This window comes from Triturus cristatus, chromosome 3_2, assembly GCF_964204655.1.
Source record: "Triturus cristatus chromosome 3_2, aTriCri1.1, whole genome shotgun sequence".
Taxonomy (NCBI): Eukaryota; Metazoa; Chordata; class Amphibia; order Caudata; family Salamandridae; genus Triturus; species Triturus cristatus.
Window position 1 is genome coordinate 830,747,391 of NC_140584.1, and position 24,594 is coordinate 830,771,984.

A 24,594-nucleotide genomic window follows, 5' to 3' on the forward strand; every position below is an offset into this window, starting at 1 on the left:
CGGTGCGCTACGCGCACCGCGTGCCCACGTTACGCTGGATGGGCCATGTACGCACGATGCGCTTCGCGCACCGTCCGCACACGGAGGACATATTATGCGCTTCGTTGTGAAAGGTTATCTATTAAATGTTCCACTTCAATTTAGATATGCCATGCAGAAAATGTGCCCTCCGGGCACCTTTGGCACACGGGGGGGGGGGGGGAGAATGTGGATATTTTTTATTTATTTTTTTTGACCGTACGCATTCGGCGTTTTAAAAAAATAAATAAAAAATATTGAATTTTTGGCCTTGGGGGTTCTCTAAGCGCACGGTAAGCGCACGGAGCGCTGCCACAGATATATATATTGATTTAAATGCTATTTTCTCAGGAACTACTGAACAGATTTACACCAGACCTACAAAAGGCACTTCCTTGACCTGTAGACTACCTCTCTGCCAAATTTCAAGTAACTCTGTTCAGCCGTTCGGGCTGTAGCTGTGTCTAAAGGTCCTATGGAAAAATGCATGGGGAAAACGCGTTTTGGGATCCCCCTTTTTTCTCAGCCCCCGCTTGACGAATCCCCCCGAGACTTTCAGGGTAGGAGCGGAGCGTAGCGCCCCATTAGTTTTGAAAATTTCGCGAGGATTCGTCGACCGGCGCCAAAGTTATTCCAAATAGAATGTTGTGGATTTCCTATGGAAACATGGTCCTAACTATAACTATCTACTGGCGACCGCCAGTAGATAATATATATATATATATATATATATATATATATATATATATATATATATATATATATATATATAGGGTTCCATGGGCTCAGGGAGTCTAGCGTTTCAATTTAAGGCAACTAGTGAAGCTTCCACTATCTGTGTGTGTGTGTGGATCTGCTATGGAAGGTCATCCTAGTGTCATCCTAGTGTTTATGGAATTCTCATGAGCATTCTGAGCTTTGTTGTGTCCTTGTATGATGGTTGAATGAGAGGATTTCAAGGAGAGGAATTGGATAAAGAGAGAGCTCAAAACCATGAGGAACAAACAATACATCTTATATTCTAAATACATCATTGTGGCTCTCTCTACACATATTTCTAGTGACAAGGGCCTATTTTGGGGGCAATGGCACTTGTACCCCCTGGAAATTTCCATGAAGATAAAAACATTTGAGGAGAAAATTAACAAAAGTAAATTATAAGATGAGTCCATTCAAATTGACAGAAATACTTTTAGAAGCTATTCCATATGCCAGTAGTTAATTGTTTGTTGGCTAGTAATGGAATTCATCTTCAGGCATGTAATGAGGACCCCAAGATTACTGAATACTAGTGCTCAGATACATTACTGCTCAAACGCCAAAGTGAATAATTCGAACGCAGAATAAGGTGACCCCTTCAGACACAAGAAAGCATTGTAATGCCAGCCTGTGACCTGAGCTCCCCTTAGAATTCCACTACAATGGGAATATGCATACGCATGTATTTAAGTAGTACTCTTGATCGCCTCTGCGCTGTGGGCAGATGCGTCTAAACTTGCCTTAGATGCAAGTGACGTAGAGAAAAAGCCAGAGAAGTCTGGAAAAGGAAAGAAAACTATATAGTGAAGATAACTACAAGGAAAAGGAGAGTGTGACAAAAAAAGTTGATAATCATCCCAGGACCATGGAAAGAGAGAGAAAACAAAGAGAAAATAGGAACTACAACATGGCATTGTCAAGCATGTAGAAAAACATCAAGATTAAGCTCCTGTTGGAAAAAAGAGAAGCATTTGAATATGGGTCATTTTACGGTAGTATGTTAGTCAGATTTTTAAATTAATTACTTAAGTTGTTATTTTAATTCATTATTTTGTCACTTCTTCTCTTAATTATGGCAGGCCAAAACGTGCCTCCGCCTCCATTATTTTTATTACACAAGTTGATCCTTGGAAACCGTGGAAAAAAGATTTTGAACGTGTATGCTGCCAATAGGTAGAGACAAGTGTGGGCCAGTGTGCAGACAAGCTGTTTTACTCCATCGGCTTGGAATCGAGGGAAGGCGACTGTATAAAAAGGGCCAGATGCATCAAAGGGTTTTGCCCATTCTGTGTCTATGGGAAAATGTGTTCCTGCATATGGCCCAGAATATCTTGAAAATTCAGTTAGGGAACAATATAATCAATCAATTAACATTTAAAAAATATCACTAGAAACGATGGAGAAGCATTTTCTCCCAAAGTAAATTGAGTATTTAAATGTAACAAGTTTGTCATGAGAACACAGAGAATGGAAAAAGACGTGAGCTATATGGTTGCATTATGGGGACTGACTGTAAACTAGCCAATGTAGGAAGTGAGGAAGACTGATGTGAGTGGATTTAAGGGAGTGATAAATGGGTGAAGGGAGTGAGAAGGACAAAATCGGTGAAAATGAAAAGAGAAAGTTGTGATCAGTTTGGAGAAACTTCATTGTGAAAAGTATGATTCAGGAAACCTATAAACAATTCATATAAATATCCGTTAAAAGGGAAATTGATTAAGTTAAATAAGTCAGATATGAGGCCATAGGCTTCTGAGGAAAAATTTAGATTTAGTTTAGACAATATTTTTGTTGGTCGATGTAAAAAAAAAACTCAATGTGGTAGAACACTTAGAAGGGGATGTGTCTTGTAGGACTAGACAGAACAATTAAAAAGAGAAACCACAAAATCAAAAGAGTCTAATTCCAACAGTCTATGTGGCATAATGTAACATAAAGCAAGATGGCGGCTGCTGTCCATACTTTGAATTGAGTTATAGTAGTCTGTAGGCAGACTTAGCAATCACTGCAAAGAACTTGGCCCACAATCTCTGCAACATCACAGGCCTTTGGGGTAAACTCTGCTTTGCAAAATGTCAGTGAGTTAAATGTAGTACTGAGATGTACAATGTATGTAGAAGTGTCCTTCAAGTCTGATGCAATAGACCTTTAAGTCAGGTGTTCATTTCCAAGGTAACTTATTAGGTTTTGCTCTAGAAGCGGCGAGGGCTACAGAAGGTATTATAAGCTCCCCAGGGGGACAGACATGTAGGATATTCATGGCTATGCCTCACCAGTTGGGAATGCAAAGAAGACCCAAAGTGCCTCTAAACAGTTTATCAGTAATTCTAAACCCCAGAGAGATGTGAGTTGCCTAATGCCTATGTCAGGAAAGCAGGGATGCCCATTGAGGTACTGGGGGAGTATGTGTAAAAAGTCAGTCATTATTCCAGGATGCTCAGCTAAATAAAGTGTGTTCTCATCATGTCTGTCTGTCTGGTGGATCGGCTCCCCAGACTGTCTAACACATACCTGTGACTCCTATTAAGGAGAGAATTGGGGATGGAGTACCTGGGATAACAGCTTCCCTCAGTAAACAGCAGCCTTGGTATGTGTCCTTCTTAACATCTCTTGAGCTATGGTCTACAGCTGGATCTTTTTTAAAGAAAATCCTGTCTGGATGTTTGGTTCTGGGCTTGAATACATCCCTCTAGCGTGTTTTGCTGTTTGATCACTTTGGTGAAGGGACAGCTCCTGTAAGGTGGTGGAGAAGAAGTTATATGCGTTTAAACATAGGGGGAATTAATATGCTAACAGCAGTCATCTTATTGCCTAACTAGGTAGATAACTCCTTGGGGATAAAAGGAGTACCTAATGTGTACTTCTCGCGAGGCAGTTTAGAATTCGGTCAGGTACCCCTGTGTAGTAGGGGGAAAGAAAGAAAGGGGAAAACTAATGACGACTTGTGTTTACAATATAACAGTCCTTGGTGGCTGGGTGACTGTGGGGCTCCTGATCATGATTAATTATATTTCCCTCTGTATTGAGTGATTCTGTGACTAATCTTAAAAGTTGGTTCCTCTGTGGCCTTTTTGAGTTGAGTGACTCAAACCTTCTCTGCATTGTGGGTGAGTGTATGGCTCCCAATTTAATTGGACAGCTTCATTACTCATCTTTACGTCGTGCTTGAGTTTAATGACTGTTGCTTGTTTTCAAGTAAGGCAACTATTCCCCTGTTTGTGCAACATAACTCAATGTTGGTGATTCCATGGCACATCTGCGGTTTGGTTAACATTAGATTTGTTGCGGGTCTGCTGCTTTGTCCAGAATAAAACACACTTATTCTCACTGCAGATGCTGGAGGAACGAGGAGTAACATTTTACATGAAGAATGGGGTGGATGCACTTAAAGGCGACAATGGCAAGGTTTGTTCCACAAAATGCCCCAAAGTGAAAATAGAAATTTTCTCCTTAATCCATCCATCCCTAACTGATTTCTAAAACTAGAAAGCAGTGACGATGATACTAACATACATACCAGTGCATGCTTCTCTTACTTCCCTGTTTAGGTCCAAGAGGTCGTTCTGAAACATGGAGAAGTTCTGCCTGCAGAGGTGGTGGTGGCTGGAATTGGTATGAGCACTATGTACTCATTCATCAGTGATCCCATGAGATTCTGCATGCGAGCATCTGCCCTAATTCCCCTGTTTGTGTCCTCAGGTGTCTCCCCTTCAGCTGGTTTCCTTCAGAGAAGTGAGATTGCCACAGACTCCCATGGCGCAGTCTTTGTGGATCAGGTATACACAGAGGGAATGGAAACACCTCAGTATAGGCAAATGAGGGGAGAGTTGGTGAGAAACAGATCAGTGGAGTGAGTGATGATTGTTAGTTAAGAGAGGGACTGGAGACCCAGGGGAGTGTCAGAAGATAAGGAGTGCAGAGAGATAACTGGAATCAGAGGAGGTTAGAAGACAAAGTGAGTGAAGAGATCCAAAAATGAGACTAAAGACAGAGGATGATGAGGAAAGATCAAGAGGTGAGAAAAGGTTATGGCAGAGGGGGATAGAGCAAGTAGTGAGGTGATTACAATGGCGAGGATATATCTGTGGTGAGGAGAAAGCACCAAGTTAGAGGAAATGACTACTGAGGAGGTCTAATGGTGAGGACGGATCAGATCATGGCAGATGTGTGCGTCTAGCCCTACCTAAGGCTCATTGAGGGATGGAAGAATTGATCTCTGTAAAGTGAACAACATCTCAGAGAAGAACGCTGTTTGAGGGGGTGGGACTGAGGCAGTAATGTGGAGGTGTGAGGGTCTAGCTAGCATAGGATGTAGAGTGGGGGTGGTTGGGGGCAGCCTGGAAGTTGCTAAGGGGACTTAACTTAATGAGAGATTTTCTTGCCTACACCCTCTTTTCTCCTACAGTTCATGCGCACCAGCACCCCTGGTGTCTTTGCAGCAGGAGACGTAGTGTCGTTTCCACTCTCAATAATGGATGGTCGAAGGGTTCATATCGGTCATTGGCAGATGGCTCATGCCCACGGTATGCTATAATATTTCTCACATGGTCAAGGTATGTTGTGATGCTCATCACTGCTCGCAGTATGTCATACACATCACATGCTCATGGAATATCAGGAGTTGCTCATTCAATTCACACCATGTGATCCACTTCAAATGTTCACAGCTTATCATGATTAACACTTATTCTCGGGGTCTCTTGATGTACCCTGAAATGCAAATAGCATGTTGTGATACATATCATACACTGATGGACTATCAGGAGTTATACACCCCATACGTGTATGATACAACATGAGTCATTCATCACACAGCGTCATGAGACACACATCAACATGCTCATGCTGCAGCACAATTTACATATCACAGTATATCATAATTCACAAACCTCGCACTTAAAGTGTGACATGATTCAGAGATCTTTTAATTATTGTATGATATTATTGATATATTACATCTTCACCTTATGTCATATATGTTATACATAACAAGCTCAGGGTATGTTCCGATATCGACATTCAAACACGAATTACATGTCAAGAGTCTTGTTTCAGAGGCATAATCTTAGGTCATGATGCATGCATTAAAAGCTCATCGGGGCTCATGCATCAACTGCTTATCAATATAATCATACCGCTCATCACAGCTTTGTTTTCATAAAGTTTTATTGGCATTTATAAGAAAAAGTATTACATCTGTATTCATGAACATCATTGACTTTCAATTACCACTTATTGTCAATTTACTGCCGCACGCAATCCTTTCTAGTATAATGCAAAAGCAATGTCTCATTAAACTAACTCCCCTCCCTTCCCAATTTCAGTCCGTGTCAGGTTACATGGTTACTTGCACAATACAAAATTATTCTGTTTGCTGAAACAATGTCTTGGCAGTTTTCCACTCTTATTCCCTGTTTTGGGAACCCTCCCCTCCCATGGCCTCCTGAGATGTAGGTGTCCCTGCAGGTCCGCCAACATAGCGGCCCAAGCTAGTAGATCCTGCCTGACCTTATCATCTGTCCGTCCGCACACATTTCATTCGTACCGATATCGCAGTCGCCCATTCGCTCACATACCTAATCCAATCCGCAAGCCGCGGGGGGCGGAGGGCACATCCATGCCATAACTACACGTCTCTGAGCTAGGACCAGTCCCAGGTTAACAAATCGCCTGCTTAGTTTCTTTTGTTTTGCCGTGGGCAGCACTCCCAGTATTGCTTTCCGAATACCTCTGGGAATGATCCAGCCCGTGGCACCTCGCAGACGTGCAAGTGAACAGGACCAGACCATGTGGAGGAAGTCTGCCCCCTGCCGGCTGCATCTGGGACACTCATCCCTCCGGGTCGGATAGATTATGTGTAGCGTGCGTGGGGTGAGGTACGCTTGATGTATTTAGGTGTATTGGAGGAGCTTAATCCGTGCGTTTACACTAGCCCGCTGGATCCCTTCATGTACCCTCTTCCATTCACTCTCTGTCAGGGGACCATTCATTAGTGCATCCTACTTTTGCTAGATTCCCAAGGTCTCCCCTGGTAAATCATTTCTCAGTGCTCTGTAGAGACGAGAAATCAGTTGCCTGCCCTGACTTTCAAAGCATTGGTGGTAGGAGGTTCCTCCGGGAACCCCGGCCAAAGCTCACGGGCAGCACTAGAGATTTTCCCGCACTGCAGGAATTGACCCAGTCTTAGATCAAAGTTATCCTGTGCCTCCTCTTGCGTCATGAATGTCACAGCCACGTACAGGTCTCCCATTGTCCGGCAGCCTCCATCCCTCCAGCGGCACACCGACATGGAGTCCGCAATACTGGCGAAAGGGCGCCAACCCACAGGGGCGTATCTGGACCGAACGTGGCGTGCTGCATCACTCGCCGGAACATGTTCTCCCATACTGTCGCTACATGGTATACAATGTATGGGCGTCCCTTGGGAGCTCTGCATCCCAGCATCAGCAGCTCTGTCAGCGAACGGTGGACGTACGTTCCGCCAGCAGTCATTTCTCCCAATTATCTTCACCATCTAACCAGTGAACCGCATGCTGCAATTGAGAGGCCATGTAATAGAACTCCAAGCGAGGCACCTCTAGTCCCCCCTTTTCCCACATCCTCTGTAGCGTTGGTAACTGCACCCTTCTACCAGTGGCGTAACGAAAGTTGAGGGGGCCCTCCTGCAAAGTACACGGAGGGAGCCCCCTCCCCGGGCCACCACCTACTACTTTTGCAGAGGAGGTCCCCTGGAGCTTGAGGGCCCACCCTGCACCGAGGGGGCTGCGGGGGCTTATCTTACACCACTGTGAAGATGGCAGACATGCCTCTTATTTCAGTTATGGACCTATGTCATTAGAAAAACAACAGACCTACAACTTCGGGCCATAAGACATCCACTTTAACACCAGGTAAAAAACAGAACAAATTCATTTTGCACTGACATAGCAACAATAATTAGCCCATAGTAAGATTATTCTATTTTGGCCACAGCCCAAAAATAGAAAAACGTTCTCGTATGCCCCGGCACTGAGGTCTGTGGGACTAGCAGGTTTCTGTGCCCGGGGAGGTCTGTGGGGACTGGCAGGTTTCTATGCCTGGGGAGGTCTTTGGGACTGGCAGGTTTCTGTGCCCAGAGAGGTCTGTGAGACTGGCATGTTTTTGTGCACGGGGAGGTTTGTCTTACTGGCAGGTATCTGTGCCCAGAGAGGTCTGTGGGACTGGCAGGTTTCTGTGCCCAGAGAGGTCTGTGGGACTGGCAGGTTTCTGTGCCCGGAGAGGTCTGTGGGACTGGCAGGTTTCTCTGCCTGGGGAGGTCTGTGGGTCTAGCAGGTTTCTCTGCCTGGGGAGGTCTGTGGGGCTGGCAAGATTCTGTGCTTGGGGAGGTCTGTGGGGCTGGCAGGCTTCTCTGCCTGGAGTGGTCTGTGGAGATGGCAGATTCTGTGCCTGTGGAGGTCTGTAGGACTGGCAGGTTTTTGTGCTTGGGGAGGTCTCTGGGGCTGGCAGGTTTATGTACCCAGGGAGGTCTGTGGGACTGGCAGGTTTCTGTACCCTGGGAGGTCTGTGGGGCTAACAGGTTTCTGTGCCTGGGGAGGTCTGTGGGACTGGCTGGTTTTTGTGCATGGGGAGGTCTATGGCACTGGCAGGTTTCTCTGCCTGGGGAGATCTGTGGGACTGGCAGGTTTCTCTGCCTGGGGAGGTCTGTGGGACTGGCAGGATTCTCTGCCTGGAGAGGTCTGTGGGGCTGGCAGGTTTCTCTATCTGGGGAGGTCTGTGGGGATGGCAGGTTTCTGTGCTTGGGGAGGTCTATGGGGCTGGCAGGTTTCTATGCTCGGGGAGGTCTGTGAGACTGGCAGGTTTCTGTGCCCGGGGAGGTCTGTGGGGCTAGCAAGTTTCTGTGCCTGGGGAGATCTGTGGCACTGGCTGGATTCTGTCTCTGGGGAGGTCTGTGGTGCTGGCAGGTTTCTCTGCCTGGAGTGGTCTGTGGGGATGGCAGATTCTGTGCCTGGAGAGGTCAGTGGGGCTGGCAGGTTTCTCTGCCCAGGGAGGTTTGTGGGTCTGGCAGGATTCTCTGCCTGGGAGGTCTGTGGGACTGGCATGTTTCTCTGCTTGAATTCTGTGGGACTGGCAGGTTTCTGTGCTTGGGGACGTCTGTGAAGCTGGCAGGTTTCTGTGTTTGGGGAGGTCTGTGGGGCTGGCAGGTTTCTCTGCCTGGAGTGGTCTGTGGGGATGACGGATTCTGTGCCTGGAGAGGTCAGTGGGGCTGGCAGGTTTCTGTGCCCGGAGAGGTCTGTGGGACTGGCAGGTTTCTGTGCCCGGAGAGGTCTGTGGGACTGGCAGGTCTCTGTGCCTGGGGAGGTCTGTGGGGCTGGCTGGTTGCTCTGCTTGGGGAGGTCTTTGAGTCTGGCAGGTTTCTGTGCCCGGAGAGGTCTGTGGGGCTGGCAGGTTTCTGTGCCCGGAGAGGTCTGTGGGGCTGGCAGGTTTCTGTGGCCGAAGATGTCTGTGGGGCTGGCAGGTTTCTCTGCCTGGAGAGGTCTGTGGGGCTGGCAGGTGTTTGGGGCAGGATGCTGGGTGATCTTGTCACACCCACAGAGTCAGGGATTTGGAGCCATTTATGGTCCAGAAACATTGATCCTTTTACTGCAACTGAGTGGAGTACGACTGCTTCAGGGCGGGAAAGTGCATGGAGCGCCCCACAGTTCAAAGGTCGCAAGTGAGGTAGGTTGTGCTGGTGTTAAAAAAAATAAAGTCCAGAAAGAGAGGAGAGTTACACACGCTGGTGCCTGTTTCCACGAAAGTCAAGTGCAACCTCTGGTAGAACATGCTTCGTAACATAGAAAGGCTGTTAATGTTATTTTTTTCCTTTCATATTAATGGGGTAGGATTGGTGGCTGTTTTCGACAGCAGTAAACAGAGGGGAAGTACATGGTATGCAGTGCCATGAGAATTATGCTGCAGGTACTCAATTATGCAGCAGGAAAAGGCAAATTATGCGGTCTAATGCCGCACATTTTGTGATACTTATACTTAAATGTTTTATAATTTTTGCACCTTTTAAGACTGTTCTGGCAAATGTTTCACCTCAGTCTCAGTTTAACAACCAAACAACAAAGAGTAACTAAAAGATGGCCTGTCAATTTTAGCGAAGGGCATTCGACTGTGCAGCAATGCATGTTGCTGTATTTTAGTAACTTTTAACTGTTTCAGCTAGAAACCATTTTATCTGCAAGCTGCAATTTATGTAGCACCACTGCCACCACAGCCCCAATCCTCCCCCTCTCTGCCCCACTCACACCCTGATGTCCAGTTCAGCTGGACCTGCCCCTTCAGAACCGACATCACTTGACAACTAGAAATCAGCTACAAGAAATCGGGTCAGTTTTGGGGGGAAGTGGGTATCACTGTGCCTTGACAAAGTCGGGCGAAACCGGGAAACTTCTCCCAAAGTCACAGACTAAGGTGTAAATTCATAGGTGAAGGGTATATTTTCTTGCGCCCACAAACTTCAATGACGATTTTTGTGTTTTCTGTAAAATCCGCAAATCAATATAAATCGCAGGTGAAACTGATGACACGCACTTTTAATCTTTAATGTGTAACATGACCCCCCCCCCATATTTTCCAAACAACCTTCATGTACCAAAGGCGTCTTTCTTTTACTAAATGCCTTCACACTAAACTCGAGACCTTACGCACACAAGTGGTCGTCGCAATTCATTTTGGGTGGGGTGCACTTGTCTGCGGGGGGGTGGCATAGACTGGGCGAACAGACAGACTCACCTGCGCGAGCCGCAGAAGAGAGGGCAAACAAGGCTAGCCAGAGAAATAATTAAATTATGGCAGGTAGTTGCCGCCGCACGTTACCTCTCAATTGTCTCCACTCTGGCCTCTGGAATGCCTACTCGCTTCACCAGTCAGCAATGCGCATGACAATTGGTCACCAGCCCCACCCTAAGGGTGAAGAGTAAGACCACGCAGACGCGGCGACATAGACATCTGCATGCTGCGCAGTGTGCTCCATTACCATTTTTTAAATGTTACCATTTAATTTATAAAGAAAAGTCTAGAGCAAGTGTAAGTTACATAACCTACCTATATTAATTAATTACCTATCCCAGACAGTCACGCATTTGTGGTACTTGCTGGCACCGCTGAGGGGGCCTCTGGAGCGCTGGGGCCCCCCCACAACACGGGAGCTGTGGGGGCCTGTGTTACGCCCCTGGGGCCTGTGTTACGCCCCTGCTTATAAATCCACACTGCACAATTCAACTATAAATAATTTAACCCTACAACATTTCATACCACATAATTATAATCCAAAAAATACACATATTTCCACGTCACTCCATACCACATAATTCCACATCACAGAATCACATTCCACACAACTTAATACCACTCCCAACCACATAATTACACTCCACACAACATATTTACACTCAACTCTAAAACACATAATTACCCTCCACAAAATACAACTCTGCAACATGTTGCATAATTCCACTGCGCATAATTATACACCACACCATGCCACATAATTCCACACGTCACACAATTCCACAATTCATCCCCACACAATTTATCACACAGCATAATAACACTCCACATAATACCACTCAGCTCCACATAATTAACCTCCACATAATTATGCTCTACTCCATACTGCATACATACACTCCACATAAATCCAGTATATGCCACGTAGCAACACTCCACATAGCTACACTTCACACCATGCCTCATAATACCACTCAACATAATTTCACTCAACACCGCAACTTCCACGTCACACAATTCAACTCTACACATTTCCATTCCACACCACATAATTCACAACAAACTACATAATTCAGACTAACACCACAAATGCACAACACACCACATACATCCAATCTACACCACAAATTCCACATCATGCTATAATATTTAACAGCACACCACATAAGGAAACTCCACTACATACCACTCCACAACACAAAATACCATTCCAGATAATCCCACTCCAAGACACACAATCCTACTCCACTCAATACCACATAATTGCACTGCACACCATGCCACATTATTTCACAACACAGATCCAATCCACGCAACACAATTCCACAACCAACAATTGCAATCCAAACCATATATGTCCAATTGACACCGCACACATTCCCTCCACTCCAAACAGAAAATGCATAGGTAAAATACATTGTCCATTACATCAATAGCTCTAACTCTCACCTTCTGATGTGTCCCAGCAGATCCTGTTTCTGGAGCTGCAAACTTGCTGGCTGAAGTCAGTTTTGTGCTGCCTCAGAGGAGCAGTGCCCTGTGGTGAATGCTGTCTCTGGGGCCCCCACCCCCATCCATACCCCTGTCAGCTCTCCTCTGTGCTGCCTCCTGCCTGCTGTCTCTGGGGCCCCCACCCCCATCCTTGTCCTCTCCCTTCTCAGAGGCAGTGCCCTGTGGGGAATGCTGTGCTGCCTCCTGCTCTCTCTGGGGCCCCCACCCCCCTCCTTGTTCCGGGACTGGCTGGTGGCTCTGACTGAAGAGAAACAATGTAACTTGTTACATTGTTTCTCTTCAGTCCTGGGTCAGCGCAGGAGCTCCGTGCAAGCTGTTTGTTAGAGAGAGAGGCTTGATTTAGAGCAAGCCTCTCTCTCACAGGGGCCCCCTTCATTTACGGGAGAGTGGGGGCCCCCCGCACCACGGGGGCTGCGGGGGTGTTTGTTACGCCCCTGCCTTCTACATTTCTTCTCTTCTAGGAGGTCCATCAGTAGACTCTCCAGCGTATGGCAATAATGCCACAGGATTACATAGAATAAGTACTGCATTACATACAGGCAGCGAGGTAGAACAACCATTTTAATGATTCAATGCGCCCCGTGAGTGACAACGGCAGCTCTGCCCAGAAGCGTGTCGAGCCCCTCAATGACCCGACAAACATTATGCTCGAGATGGGCAGCGGCTGTGTATGCCAGACGTATCCCCAAATATCACACCTCCTCCCCTGCCCACGACAGCTCAGTGTACGATCGCTCCACCACAGGTACCATGGCAAGTCTCCCCATCAGGACCACTCTGGACTTCCCGGGATTAATGCGAAGTCCTGAGATGTCACCGAAGGTCCGTAACTCCGTAAGGAGCAAAGGTATAGAGCTCTGGGGGGTGTCAAATAAACCAGTGTATCATCCGCATATGAAGGGACTATATGATTGGTCTCCCCTAGCTTAACATCCCAGGGACCCAACGCCGTCCATAGGCACGTAGCTAGGGGCTCCATAACAATTGCAAAAATGAGAGTAGAGCGGGCATCCTTGGCGGGTGCCCCGACACAGAGTGAGCCATCAGGACACCATCCTACCAACTCGTACTCTGGCGCTAGGGGCCGCATAGAGCAATGGTACCCATTTTAGAAATCGCTCGCCCACCCCAAATCGTTGAAGGACTTGCCACATATAGGGCCACTCAAATAAATCGAACGCTTGTTCGATATCCAACAGTGCTATAGTGCAGTCCGTCTCTGACAACCCCGGAGCACGCAACACATGCACCAACCGTCGCAAATTCTGAGCCTTACTTCTTCGTGGAATAAACCCCACCGTTCGCCACAGCTAGCCATGATACAGCCATCATGTTTATTTTATAAGTCATACAATACATGTTTAAAATATGTTGTGATACACATCGCTAGGTCACAGAAGATAATGATCCGGTCATTAGATATATACGTTATGTCATGATCTGAATCACATACTCGCAACATATGATGATTATGCTATGTCATGATATACATCACATGCTCACAGTATACCATGATTCACACACAGCATTATGTCAGTAGTCATACTTCATGCAGTCATAATGTGCTTATTCAAACGTCACGCACTCATGGAGAGTTACAGTAAATAAAGACATGGTCACATTACACACACATGTTAAGTATCACACACTCTTGAATGTCATCATGCATACTCTATAGGCTCACAGTAAGCCATGCATTAGATGCTATGCCTGTAAGATACATGGTATGTTGTGACTCATGCATTGTTGATGATATGCCACAGTTCACACATCACATACTGTTGGTATGTCATAATACATACATCATACACTCATAGTATGTATTGTTCACTACAACACACACTCATGGTGTGTAATTATGAACATCATATACACCTTGTGTATCATGCTTCAGAATTCACTCTCCCACAATACGTGTGATTCACATGTTACAGGCTAACTATAATTAATGATGGGCATCACTCACACACACACAAATTCACACATTGTGCACCTGAAATATGTCATGAGTTCTAGCACACTCATGTTGTGTAATGATTGGCACATTGAGCACTGACCGTATTGCAACCTTTTCACACATCATACACTCACAGTATGTCACTAATTAGTGATCACATGCATACGTTATGTTACCTGTGTTTGTACAGAGCCCTCACTCTTTAGTATTTCCCCATAGTGTTTTTATGAACTGGGAACTCTTATTTTTTTTGTGATTGTTTGTGTCTGGTTACATGGATTACCTTGTCTAAAGCATAGCATGTTAGTGGTTTGTGATGGTTAATGGTGTATTTAACCTTGATTTTTCGGACCATTTCTAAAATGTGTGTTGGTGTGGTGAGGGATAAGTGCAGTTGAGTTTACAGTGCTTTAACAAATATTTGCTTTTGTTGTGTGTATAAGAGCGGCCAGATTCTTACGTGTTGTGTTTATGAAAGACAATGCTAAGCAGTTGTGCAATGGGCTTGTGTAAATGACATTGATGGGTGAAAAATTCAGTTGGACCAAGCTGCACTCGACTGAAGAGGCCCAATTAAGCAGAAACCGGTCTTGGGTTACTTGTGTTGTGGTTTAGAGATAATGTGGCCCGGCAGTCCAGGCTGGGCTGTTCTTGTATGCACAGAACCAAGGCTGATCATATGGCTATGTCTAATCTGAGGTGGCATGTTGGGCATCATTTTTTGTACTCCTCAGTGCGACGGGTATTGAATAAGGCAATCAGGACAAATTGATTTTTTAATAAAATTTTAAAATGGTAAATAAGCAACAATGGGGGTGTAAAGATCGATTGTCCATGTGCTTTATGTAGTGACCTCTGGCTGAACATATTTAATCCAAAGATTAGAATCATCAGAAGCCGTGCCTTACAGTCTAGAGTCTGGGCAGACTTACTTATTTTACTGGCTGATACTCTCAACTGCTTCCAGTCTTCTCAGATTCTTTCTGGGTATATATAGGCTACTGGTTTTGCAGGTGGTTGTTGGGGGAGACAGACTCTTCTCCTTTCAGCTCCTGCCTAAAGCCTAGTACTGCGTTGTTTAAATGCTGAATAATTTCTGGCCGGATAATCACAATGCTGTCTAATTTCCAAGAGCGCTGCCGGGAAAATCCAGCCCCAGGGCCCGGGCCTTGCCCAGATCCACAGGCCTGCTGAGTCCTTCTGTGAAGGTGCCCCTTCCTTTGGGCCACATCCAAGAGTTCAGTACCATTGGGTTCACGGAGTGCTTTTTCAAACGTTCCCTCTCCTCAGGGCCGGACTGGGAACCAAAACCGGCCCTGTCAAAGTGCTCGGCCGGCCCCCCCGGGTCTTGGGGGTGCCGCCGAGCTCTTTGCCAGGGCCGGTTTTCGGTCGATTTTGTTACTGGGCCGATTTTGCAGCTGTGCTGCAAAAACGGCCCTGTAACAAAAACGGCCCCCAGGGGCCCAAAACCGGCCCGCACCCGTGCGGCGCACCGGGGGATTGCCCGGTGACCGCTACGGCCAGTCAGGGCCTGCCGCTCCTGCCAGGACGTTTTGGTGGTCCACCGGAGAACATCTTCCATGGCCATTTGACACACACTTCCAGAGCCTGAGTACAAGGCTATGCTTCATTCTTTTTCCATAGGCATGTTGTAGGACAATCCACTTTTAATCTTCAATGCCTAAGGACTTCTAAGGAGTCTTCGTATTGGCCTTTTGAATGTTTAATAACTTCTTTGATTTTTTTAAATTTGAATATAGTGTGTTTATATGATAGTAAACTGTATTTGGCCATAGCTCTTTGAAGGCATGCGTTCATCAGTTTTCCAATAAATAATAAACCAAGTGCAGTTGTACGCTGCTTTTATGGAAGTAGGAGCCTCAACAACTAGTGAAGGTTTTGCAGTGGCAAAGTCTTTCCTCACCATCCCATCCCAGCTTTTAAGCTGTTTCCCAATTTAAGGTAAAAACAATCCCAAAAATCCCTATTGCGCAGGGTTTCCAGGATTGTAATCTACTTGCACTGATCGAGCTCTCAGTCCCTAGAGGTGGGTCAATTTAGACAGATATCTCTCCCTGGGTACCAATAAGAGTCCTACCTAAACTGGTCCTGTCTCTTTATGATCTCCCTGAGTGAGAGAAGTGCCGAATCAAAGGTCTACTCTACTTTCCTTTTAGGATGAGAAGGGAATATTTCAAAGTTATTGCCAGTTCATATCCAGAGCTTCCATCCTCCCCCTCACATTCCCCAGATAGAATATCTCCCCATCTTCCTGCCAGAGATCATCCATCAAACCAAGACTTCAAAGTCCCTTTATTTTTTAGCGAGCCCCAATTTGGGTTTTTAAGTGTATTCCAGGTCAGCTCAAGACCGAAGAAGACTGATCACAGTCACTACTGGAGCAGGGAGACCCAAGAGGCAGTGTCCCCATAGGGACATAGGTAAAAAGCCCATTGCCAATGATTAGAGTCATTGCTTTCACCACCATTGGTTGTCACATAGGCTAGGTTGAGAAAACTAGTCATTCTCACTCAGAATGTGGGTGCACTGTGGGTGTTAAAATCCAACTTGCATGTTTATCGAGCACACTGGGAATAAACACACAGGGCTGGTCAGAAACATCAAACAGCAGAGTGGCACAGCTTGTATCAGACTTTTGTGCCAACAGCATGTCATGATAAACATCACAAGATCACAATACGCCTAGATACAAGGATCAAAGTATATCTAAAGGCGTGTAATAAAGGATCATGGTATGCTAAAGATCAGTTTCACAGTATGTCATATTTCAAAACTTACTAACTCGACTTGTGATTTACACATTTCATACTCTAAGTTTGTAACGATTAACACATTGCTCGCTCAGGATACCATGAGCCATTCATCACACTTGTAGTATTTGTTGACATCCATCAAATACTCCTCATGGTGTGTAGCCTCAGCGCTTCTGACATGGTGCTCTTGCCAGGATTTTCCTTTTGCAATTCATATTTGTTCCTTGTGTTCTTATGACCCCGCAGGTCGCATTGCTGCCCTGAACATGCTCGAGCGGCGAGTTGCGCTGAATTCTGTGCCTTTCTTTTGGACCTCGCTGTTTGGAAAGAGCCTTCGCTATGCAGGTAAATACAAGGTGATGGGTGAGCATCTTCATCCCTGGGGGTCAACCGCAACACGATGGGCAGAATCTGCCCTGGAGTGACACCCTTGGCATGGGCAGGGATCCTTTGCACTGCAGGGAAGTCCTCAAGACGAGGGTGCACTCCTCAGACTGGAGAGGGGCATCGTCAACACAGGAGGGGGATAGTTTTTGAACTGGGGGAACATACGCTAGACAAGGTGGCACCCTATTTACTGGAAGGAGATTCTCTCCATGGGGGAACCTTCTACAGAGGAGGAACATCTTAACTTCTGCACGTGGGGACGGGCACCCTGGGGCCCAAAACCGGCTCCCACCCGTGCGGCCCACCGGGGGATTGCCCGGTGCCCGCTACAGCCAGTCCGGCCCTGGCACCCTCTACATAGGGGCACCCTCTAAACCTGAGCGACACCTCAACACGAAGGGCAGACTGTGCACTGTAGAGACATCACCTCTACTTGGGTATGCTCTAAATGGAGAACGCATTCTGCACTGAGAGAAATTAATAAACGTGCATAATATAAATAACAGTTATCAGAATTTGATGGAGGGAGACTTTTCGGTTTTAAAATTGTGAGGTAAATTGTGTGAGTCCGGAATAGGGCCTAATAGGCGTACTAGTCGATTTTGGAGGCATAGTGCCCTTTGCCACTGTTTTATGTGGTTGCAGACCGGGTTGATTGGGACTTCAGAGAAGGATAATCTATCCTTACTTTCAAGATCTGTGGAGTGATGCTCCTATGATAGAGATCTTCAGATTTGCGGGAGAGTAGGCTTCTGACTGCAAGCGGGCGCTCTACAGTTTGTGGAACAGGGGCACTGTGTTTGTGATATCTGTTTATTATCGGGAGCTCTAGGGATGTTTTATAAGTCTTACCCATCTATAATAGGGAGCTCGAAGGATTGTGAGTGTGATCCAGAGTTTTCTAGAGTCAGATTTGTGGTTGGTCTCATTAGCATTGGGATCTCTGGTTGCATTTGTGGGCAAGCGCGGGAGAGTCTGACAGCGGTATAGGGGATTGTAGAGGGAGAGATATGTGGCTTTCAGGGAGCCAATACTTAATTTTAGTCGGTGGTTTCTGGTGTTCCGCACCGGCAGGTAATTGTCAGTACCGGGTCTAGAGACAGTCTACCACATGTGTGCACTGCACTGTCTGTCAGATTTGGAGATGAGTACAACAATAGTGCTTAATAAGTCAATATACATTTAAATTAATAATACATGACGGTCACACCATTATTATAGCTTTGAGTGGCCGGGAATAGTCTGAATTGTTACACTCGTAGGAGTGCGGTGGCTATTAGTTGTGTTGATAGTGTCATTGGCATCGCTAGCGGGGGCAATAGGTGGTGCAGGCTGCAGTGGCCTCCCGAGAAGGGCTCTGGCACTTATTTTCTTTTTATTTAACAAATTAACCACTGCAGAGAGCTCTTGAAGTTTACAGAAGTAGGTCCATCTATCAACAGAAGTTTGGAGATCTGGAAAGTGATTGTGGAAGGGAGTGTGCCACCTATGATCAAAAGGTTTGTAATGGGGGCAGGACACTATCTGCTCCGAGGTTGTTTCATTGGGGTTGAGAGTAGAAAGAGGGGAGTTATTCTCTTATGTTCATGATGGATGCTTTAAGGCAGGTGATGGAGGTCAGATATTGAATTGTGGTGCAGAGTTGGCTGGGGTCAGTAGACAGCAGCAGTGTAAGGTGTTTTTTGATTAACCTCCAAATGTACAGCTGATCTTGGAGGGGGGAATTAAGCACATTCAGCATGAGCTCAAGCTAGCCACCCTTGATTCCAGTTTGATTACTAGTAATTCATGGTCAGTGATGTAAGAGATCACAGGTCAGTCAAGCAGCACTAGAAGGGTGGCGACTCTCCAAATACAGCTGTGTACAACCAAAACAACATAGAGACATAGTATGAGAGATGCAGGCCTCAAAGGAGCTTTACATTGAGGGTAAAGCTCCCCAAAGACATATTTGATATAGGGTCCACAACCCACAAAGACATGTCCTGTAGGAGGGATCCAGATTCCAGAAAACATGTTCTATTCTTGGAATAAAAATCCCAGGCATATTCTGAAGACGTGGAGTGTGTAGGAAAGTAGGATCTGCTTTTTATGGTTACCCCCACTTTTGCTTGATGTTGCACTCTTTTTGACTAGTCTGACTGGGATCCTGCTAATCAGGACCCCAGTCTATCTGCTTTCTCCTTTAAATTGACATACATGTACTTTGGTATACTCCAGATTGGATACTGGGGTACCCTTATAAGTCCCTAGTATATGGTACACATGTAACTAGGGCATAGGTACCCCAGAGACCTCCCATGGGCTGAAGCATGTATTATGCCACCCATGAGAGGCAATGCAAAATGGAACCACAGGTCTGCTACTGCAACCTGTGTAAGCTGGTGCTTGCACCACTTACTTTAGATATAGGTTCACTATATCTATAGGTCACTACACTTAAAACTAATAAATTAACCCCTATAGAGGTCCTTATCAATCCTAATGGCAGGGTGTTGGGTTTTATGTGAGAGGGTGCCCCTGCATGAGCAGAGCCCCTCTGCAGCCTTCGAAGACCATTCTCCTGGGTTGTCTGTGACTCAGCCGGACGTATAGGTAGTGGTGCATAATAACGTTGCGGTAAATGCTATCTCAAACGGCTACATATAAACATATCGTGTTTGGTATCAAACACCTTGCAATCATACCTCCACACCGGTAACCGGTGTGGGAGGTATGACTCCACCCTTCAGAAGCGAGTTTCGCGGGCTCACTGGTCTATCCGATGGCAGCCTTCTCGACACGGACAGCACAAAATGGATGCTGCCGACCAGAGACCCATTTCTGCCCTCCTGCTGCTAAGCCAAGCTCGAGCAGGGGAAGGCAGCACAATAGGCATCCTGTCACAGGGAGGTGTGACCACCTCCCAGACAGGATTTAGTATATTGGGACTGGGTGGGTGCACTCAGAGTGCCCGAATGTCTGCACCTGGGGCACATTATGTGTCCCTGTGCATAGTCCAATTCAAACCAGTTCTGGGAGCCATTGGCTCCTGCTCTGGCGCGAAACTGGACAAAGGACATGGGAGTAACTTCCCCCCTGTCCTGCGCTTCCCCTAGGAGAGTCCCCTGAATCTGTCCAACCCTCTCCAGTGGGTACAAAAGGGCTTACCTGGCTGTAAGACTTTAGATTTTACATGCACAAGATTCTACAAGAAGAAACCATTGACCTTCGACCTTGTCTTGATCCCAGTCGTGATTGTTATACCACTATTTTAGTATATGGTTTGGTCTCCCCCTGGAGCCCACTGTGTTTGGCGCTAGTTACAACTGGTCTATTGATCTCGTATTGTGTGCTTTCTGTTCTATCCTCGTGTGGAGGATAGTAGAGAGTGTTATATTAATTAATACATATTTTTATATAACTACTGTGTGGTTCTCCTTCATTTAATTAATTCAGGAGGTGATATTCTGGTAAAACAAACTGCTTTACATTCCTTCAAGATTAAGCCTGAAGGCTGCTCTCCACAGCTACACTAGGATAGCTTTCTTATCTTTGACCTCGTAAATCATAAGGGTCATTTGGACTGGTGCAAGGTGCCCATTTTAATTAGTGAACATCATATACCAGGCCAACTTCTCACAGAGTCTGTGCAGCGACGCAGACCTGATACAAATCCTCTAATCTGAAAGAAACCCATAGTGATAGATTCCTTATCTTAGAATTACCCCCAGGCGTCAGACTGGATCCGGAAAGTTTTCGGCAGCAGTACCCCTGCGTAGGTAGGTGGCGTTGTGCGGCTCCGTGTCCGTCGTTGGCATCGTGGTCACCGAGATGACGTCGCGGGCGCTACTTAGACGCCGCCCACGCGCGCTGACGTCAGTTCTTTCTTTTTCCACGCCAGCAAGCGCAGATCCAGGAAGATCCGGAACCCTGTGTCAATTTTTGACTGACTTTTTGAGGCCCTTTTGTCTCTTTGTTCATCGAGTCTTCGACTCCTGGTGCAGTTAGGATGCCCGGTTTGAAGTCCTGCGAGGGCTGTCACCGTAGGATGTCGGTGACGGACCCGCACTGTGTGTGTCTTTTCTGCCTGGGGCGCGACCACAACCCCAAGTCGTGCCCCAACTGCCGGGCCATGGTGCTGAAGTCTTTGCGGGAGCGGACCCGAAAGCTGCTGGAGGCCCGGCAGTCGACTCGGCGCCGTTCGAGGTCCCGGTCCCGTGGGAGGTCGAGGGACCGTGCACGTAGTCAGAACCATCGGTCTTCGGGATCAAAGTCTTCACACTCGGGGTCGGGTAAGGCGAAGAACAAGAAGTCGAAGAAACGTCATCGTTATCTGACTTCCCCTTGCCAGTCGCGCAACGCGGCAGAGGGTGTGGGTGGTACATCTCCTGCGGCTCCGGTGGAGCCTACGGTGTCGCTGCCGGCCTACCTGCCCTTCCTGGGTCCGTCGGCGACTCTGGCCCAAATACAGGAATTCCTGTCGGCCATGGCTCGCCTCTTTGGGCCGTCTGGTCCCGCTGGTGTGCCTTCGGGCCCCGCGGTCCCGACTGGGGGTCCTCACTTTAATCGCCGGTGGCTCCAGCCCTGGCGTCGCTGCCGGCCTCAGCGCCACAGGACCCCCCTGAATCCAGGCCTAGATCCCGGTCGACGCCGGTTGACCTTATAACACCTCCACCGACGTCGACCCCACCGGCACCACTTCCAATGTCGCCGCTCCTCGGGACGATGTCGATCCCGGTTTCAGCCCCGAAGTGGACACTGCGTTCTCGAAGTTGCTCGGGGATTTCTATCCCCATGTCCCTGCTCCTTATTTTAGGTCTGTTGAACAGCCTGAGGAGGAAGGGGAGGACTGGGAGGGGTCTGAGGACCCTCTCGCAGCTGATTGCGAGTATGAATAGGGCTGGGCAGAGGAGTTGGGGCAAGTCAGTGGTCTGGATACCTCACCAGACCTTGGCATGCTGTCTCCTCCTACCATGGCTACGGAGGAGGGTGCTAGTTATGCTGTGGTGTTGCGTAGGGCGGCTCAGGCCCTACACCTCGTGTTCCCTACTGTGGCCGTCAGGACTAACCTCCTGACAGAAGTGCTTCAGCCAGCAGCTACTTCTGCGGAGCCGCTGCTTCCCTTCAATGAAGCACTTTCTGACGTTCTTTTGTGCACCTGGTCGAGGCCCACCACAGTGGCTCCTGTGGATAGGAACGTGGCCCGACGCCATCGCCCGGCTCCGGGTGACCTCATTTTCCTCTCCCAACACCCCACCCCTGAGAGCTTGGTTGTCCAAGCCTCTGCTTTCCCGACCGCCTTCCCTTCCGCACCACCGGATAGGGAATCCAAGAAACTGGATCAGTTCAGGAAGAAGATTTTTCCTTCTGCCAGTTCTGCGCTGCGGTCCGTGACTACCGCATGCCTCTTGGGCCGTTATTCCCACTCTCTGTGGGATACGGTGGCGCAAGTGCTGCCTCAGTGTCCGGAGGAGGCCCGGACAGCTGTCTCCCAGGCTGTTGCAGAAGGAAGAGATGCAGCTAAGTTCATGATTCGTTGTGGCCTAGACACTGCCGACTCACTGGGCAGATCGATTGCAACGACGGTGGCGATCCGACGACACACCTGGTTGAGGACAACTGGGTTTTCGGGGGATGTCCAAAGCACACTTATGGACATGCTTTTTGATGGCCGTCGCCTCTTCGGCGACAAAGCAGACAATGCGTAGGAGCGGTTTAAGGACTCATTGGCTAGAGCCAAGTCCTTGGGACTCTCTGCAGTCCGCCCTCCTCCGCCTTCTGCTTTTCGCTCCTTTCGTGGCACCGGAAGGGGCGCCCGCAACGTTCGCAACAGAGCCACAAACCTGCGCAGCAACAATCCCAGCATGGCCGCGCCATGGCGGACCAAGGGGCCAGCGGGCAGGTCAGTCCACCTCCACCCCAGACACCACTGCCTCCAAACCTTCCTAGTCCGAACTTTCAAGCCCATCAAACGCCAGTGGGCGGCAGGCTTCGCCATCACCTCCCCCACTGGCGCACCAACACATTGGACAGGTGGGTTTTAGAGCTAGTCCGAAGGGGCTACTCCATCCCCTTCGAGACTACCCCTCCAGCCATGCCACCCCAGTACCACCGCATGTCGGTGGATCACTTGGTACTTCTTCAGCAGGAAGTTGCGGCCCTCTTGGCCAAGGGGGCCATCGAGCACGTTCCGACACCAGAAGTAGGTCGTGGTTGCTATTCCCACTACTTTCTGGTACCCAAGAAGGACAAAGGCCTGCGTGCTATATTAGACCTCCGGAACGTCAATCGCTTCCTCTGCAAAGAGAAGTTCAAAATGCTCACTCTGGCTCAGGTCTTGTCTGCTCTCGTTACACAAGACTGGATGGCAGCGCTAGACTTGCAGGATGCCTATTTCCACATCCCAGTCTTGCAGGCCCACCGGCATTACCTGCGGTTCACGGTAGGCCACAAGCACTTTCAGTTCACCGTGCTCCCCTTTGGCCTTACCAGCGCCCCTCGGGTGTTCACAAAAGTGATGGCGGTGGTCGCAGCTCAGGGGTTTCAGTCTTACCCTATCACGACGGCTGGTTGTTGAAGGCGGGCTCGCCCCAGACAGTCGTCTCCCACCTCCAGACTACGGCCGACCTCCTGCATTTGCTGGGGATCTCCATCAACGTGCTGAAGTCGCACCTGGTTCCCTCTCTGAAGCTCATCTTCATCGGAGCGTTTCTGGACACAGCGCAGTTTCGGGTCTATCCTCCTCAACAGCGAGTCCGGGATATTCGGGCTCTGATTCTGATCTTTCAGCCCTTGTCCCGGGTTTCGGTCAGAGTTACCCTGAGGCTGCTGGGCCTCATGGTCTCCTGCTGATCGATTATGCCAGATGGCATATGCGGGCTCTGCAGTGGGACCTGAAGTTCCAGTGGGTGCCGCATCAGGGGAAGCAGTCTGTTCACGTCCAGATCTCGGAGGGCACTGCACGACAGTTGCAGTGGGGCCTCACGAACCGGCATTGGGTCGACGGCAGATCCCTCTCCCTTACCCAACCGGAGTTTACAGTGGTGACAGATGCGTCCCTCCTGGGATGGGGCGGCCACATGGGAGAGGCGGATATCAGAGGCCTCTGGTCTCCGGCGGAGTCCAGGCTCCATATCAACCTTTTGGATCTTCGGGCGATCCGACTTGCACTGAAGGCATTCCTTCCCTCGGTCATGGGGAGAGTAGTGCAGGTGTTCACAGAAAACACCACCGCCATGTGGTACTGCAACAAGCAGGGTGGGGTCGTGGACCCTCTGTCAGGAGGCTCTGCGCCTCTGGACATAGCTGGAACATCAGGGCATTTTCCTGGTGGTTCAACACCTGGCAGGTTCTCTGAACACCAGGGCGAATGAACTCTGCCGCAAGTGCATGATGGGTCACGAATGGCCTCTTCACTTCCAACGCGCAATGTCATCAGTTCTGTGCATT

At 48.0% G+C, this 24,594-nt stretch overlaps 1 protein-coding gene across 3 annotated transcripts in view; it reads left to right on the forward strand.

Moving 5' to 3' along the window:
• The window catches only part of LOC146858246 (apoptosis-inducing factor 3-like), a 569,318-nt gene that overhangs the window by 379,648 nt on the left and 165,076 nt on the right, over positions 1-24,594 (forward strand). For all 3 annotated transcript variants that reach the window (XM_085649067.1, XM_085649066.1, XM_085649065.1), the window contains 5 exons: positions 4,111-4,182; positions 4,326-4,389; positions 4,477-4,553; positions 5,183-5,300; positions 17,023-17,121. In XM_085649067.1, the coding sequence (XP_085505193.1) occupies positions 4,111-4,182; positions 4,326-4,389; positions 4,477-4,553; positions 5,183-5,300; positions 17,023-17,121 (430 nt within the window). The remainder of the gene's footprint in view (positions 1-4,110; positions 4,183-4,325; positions 4,390-4,476; positions 4,554-5,182; positions 5,301-17,022; positions 17,122-24,594) is intronic.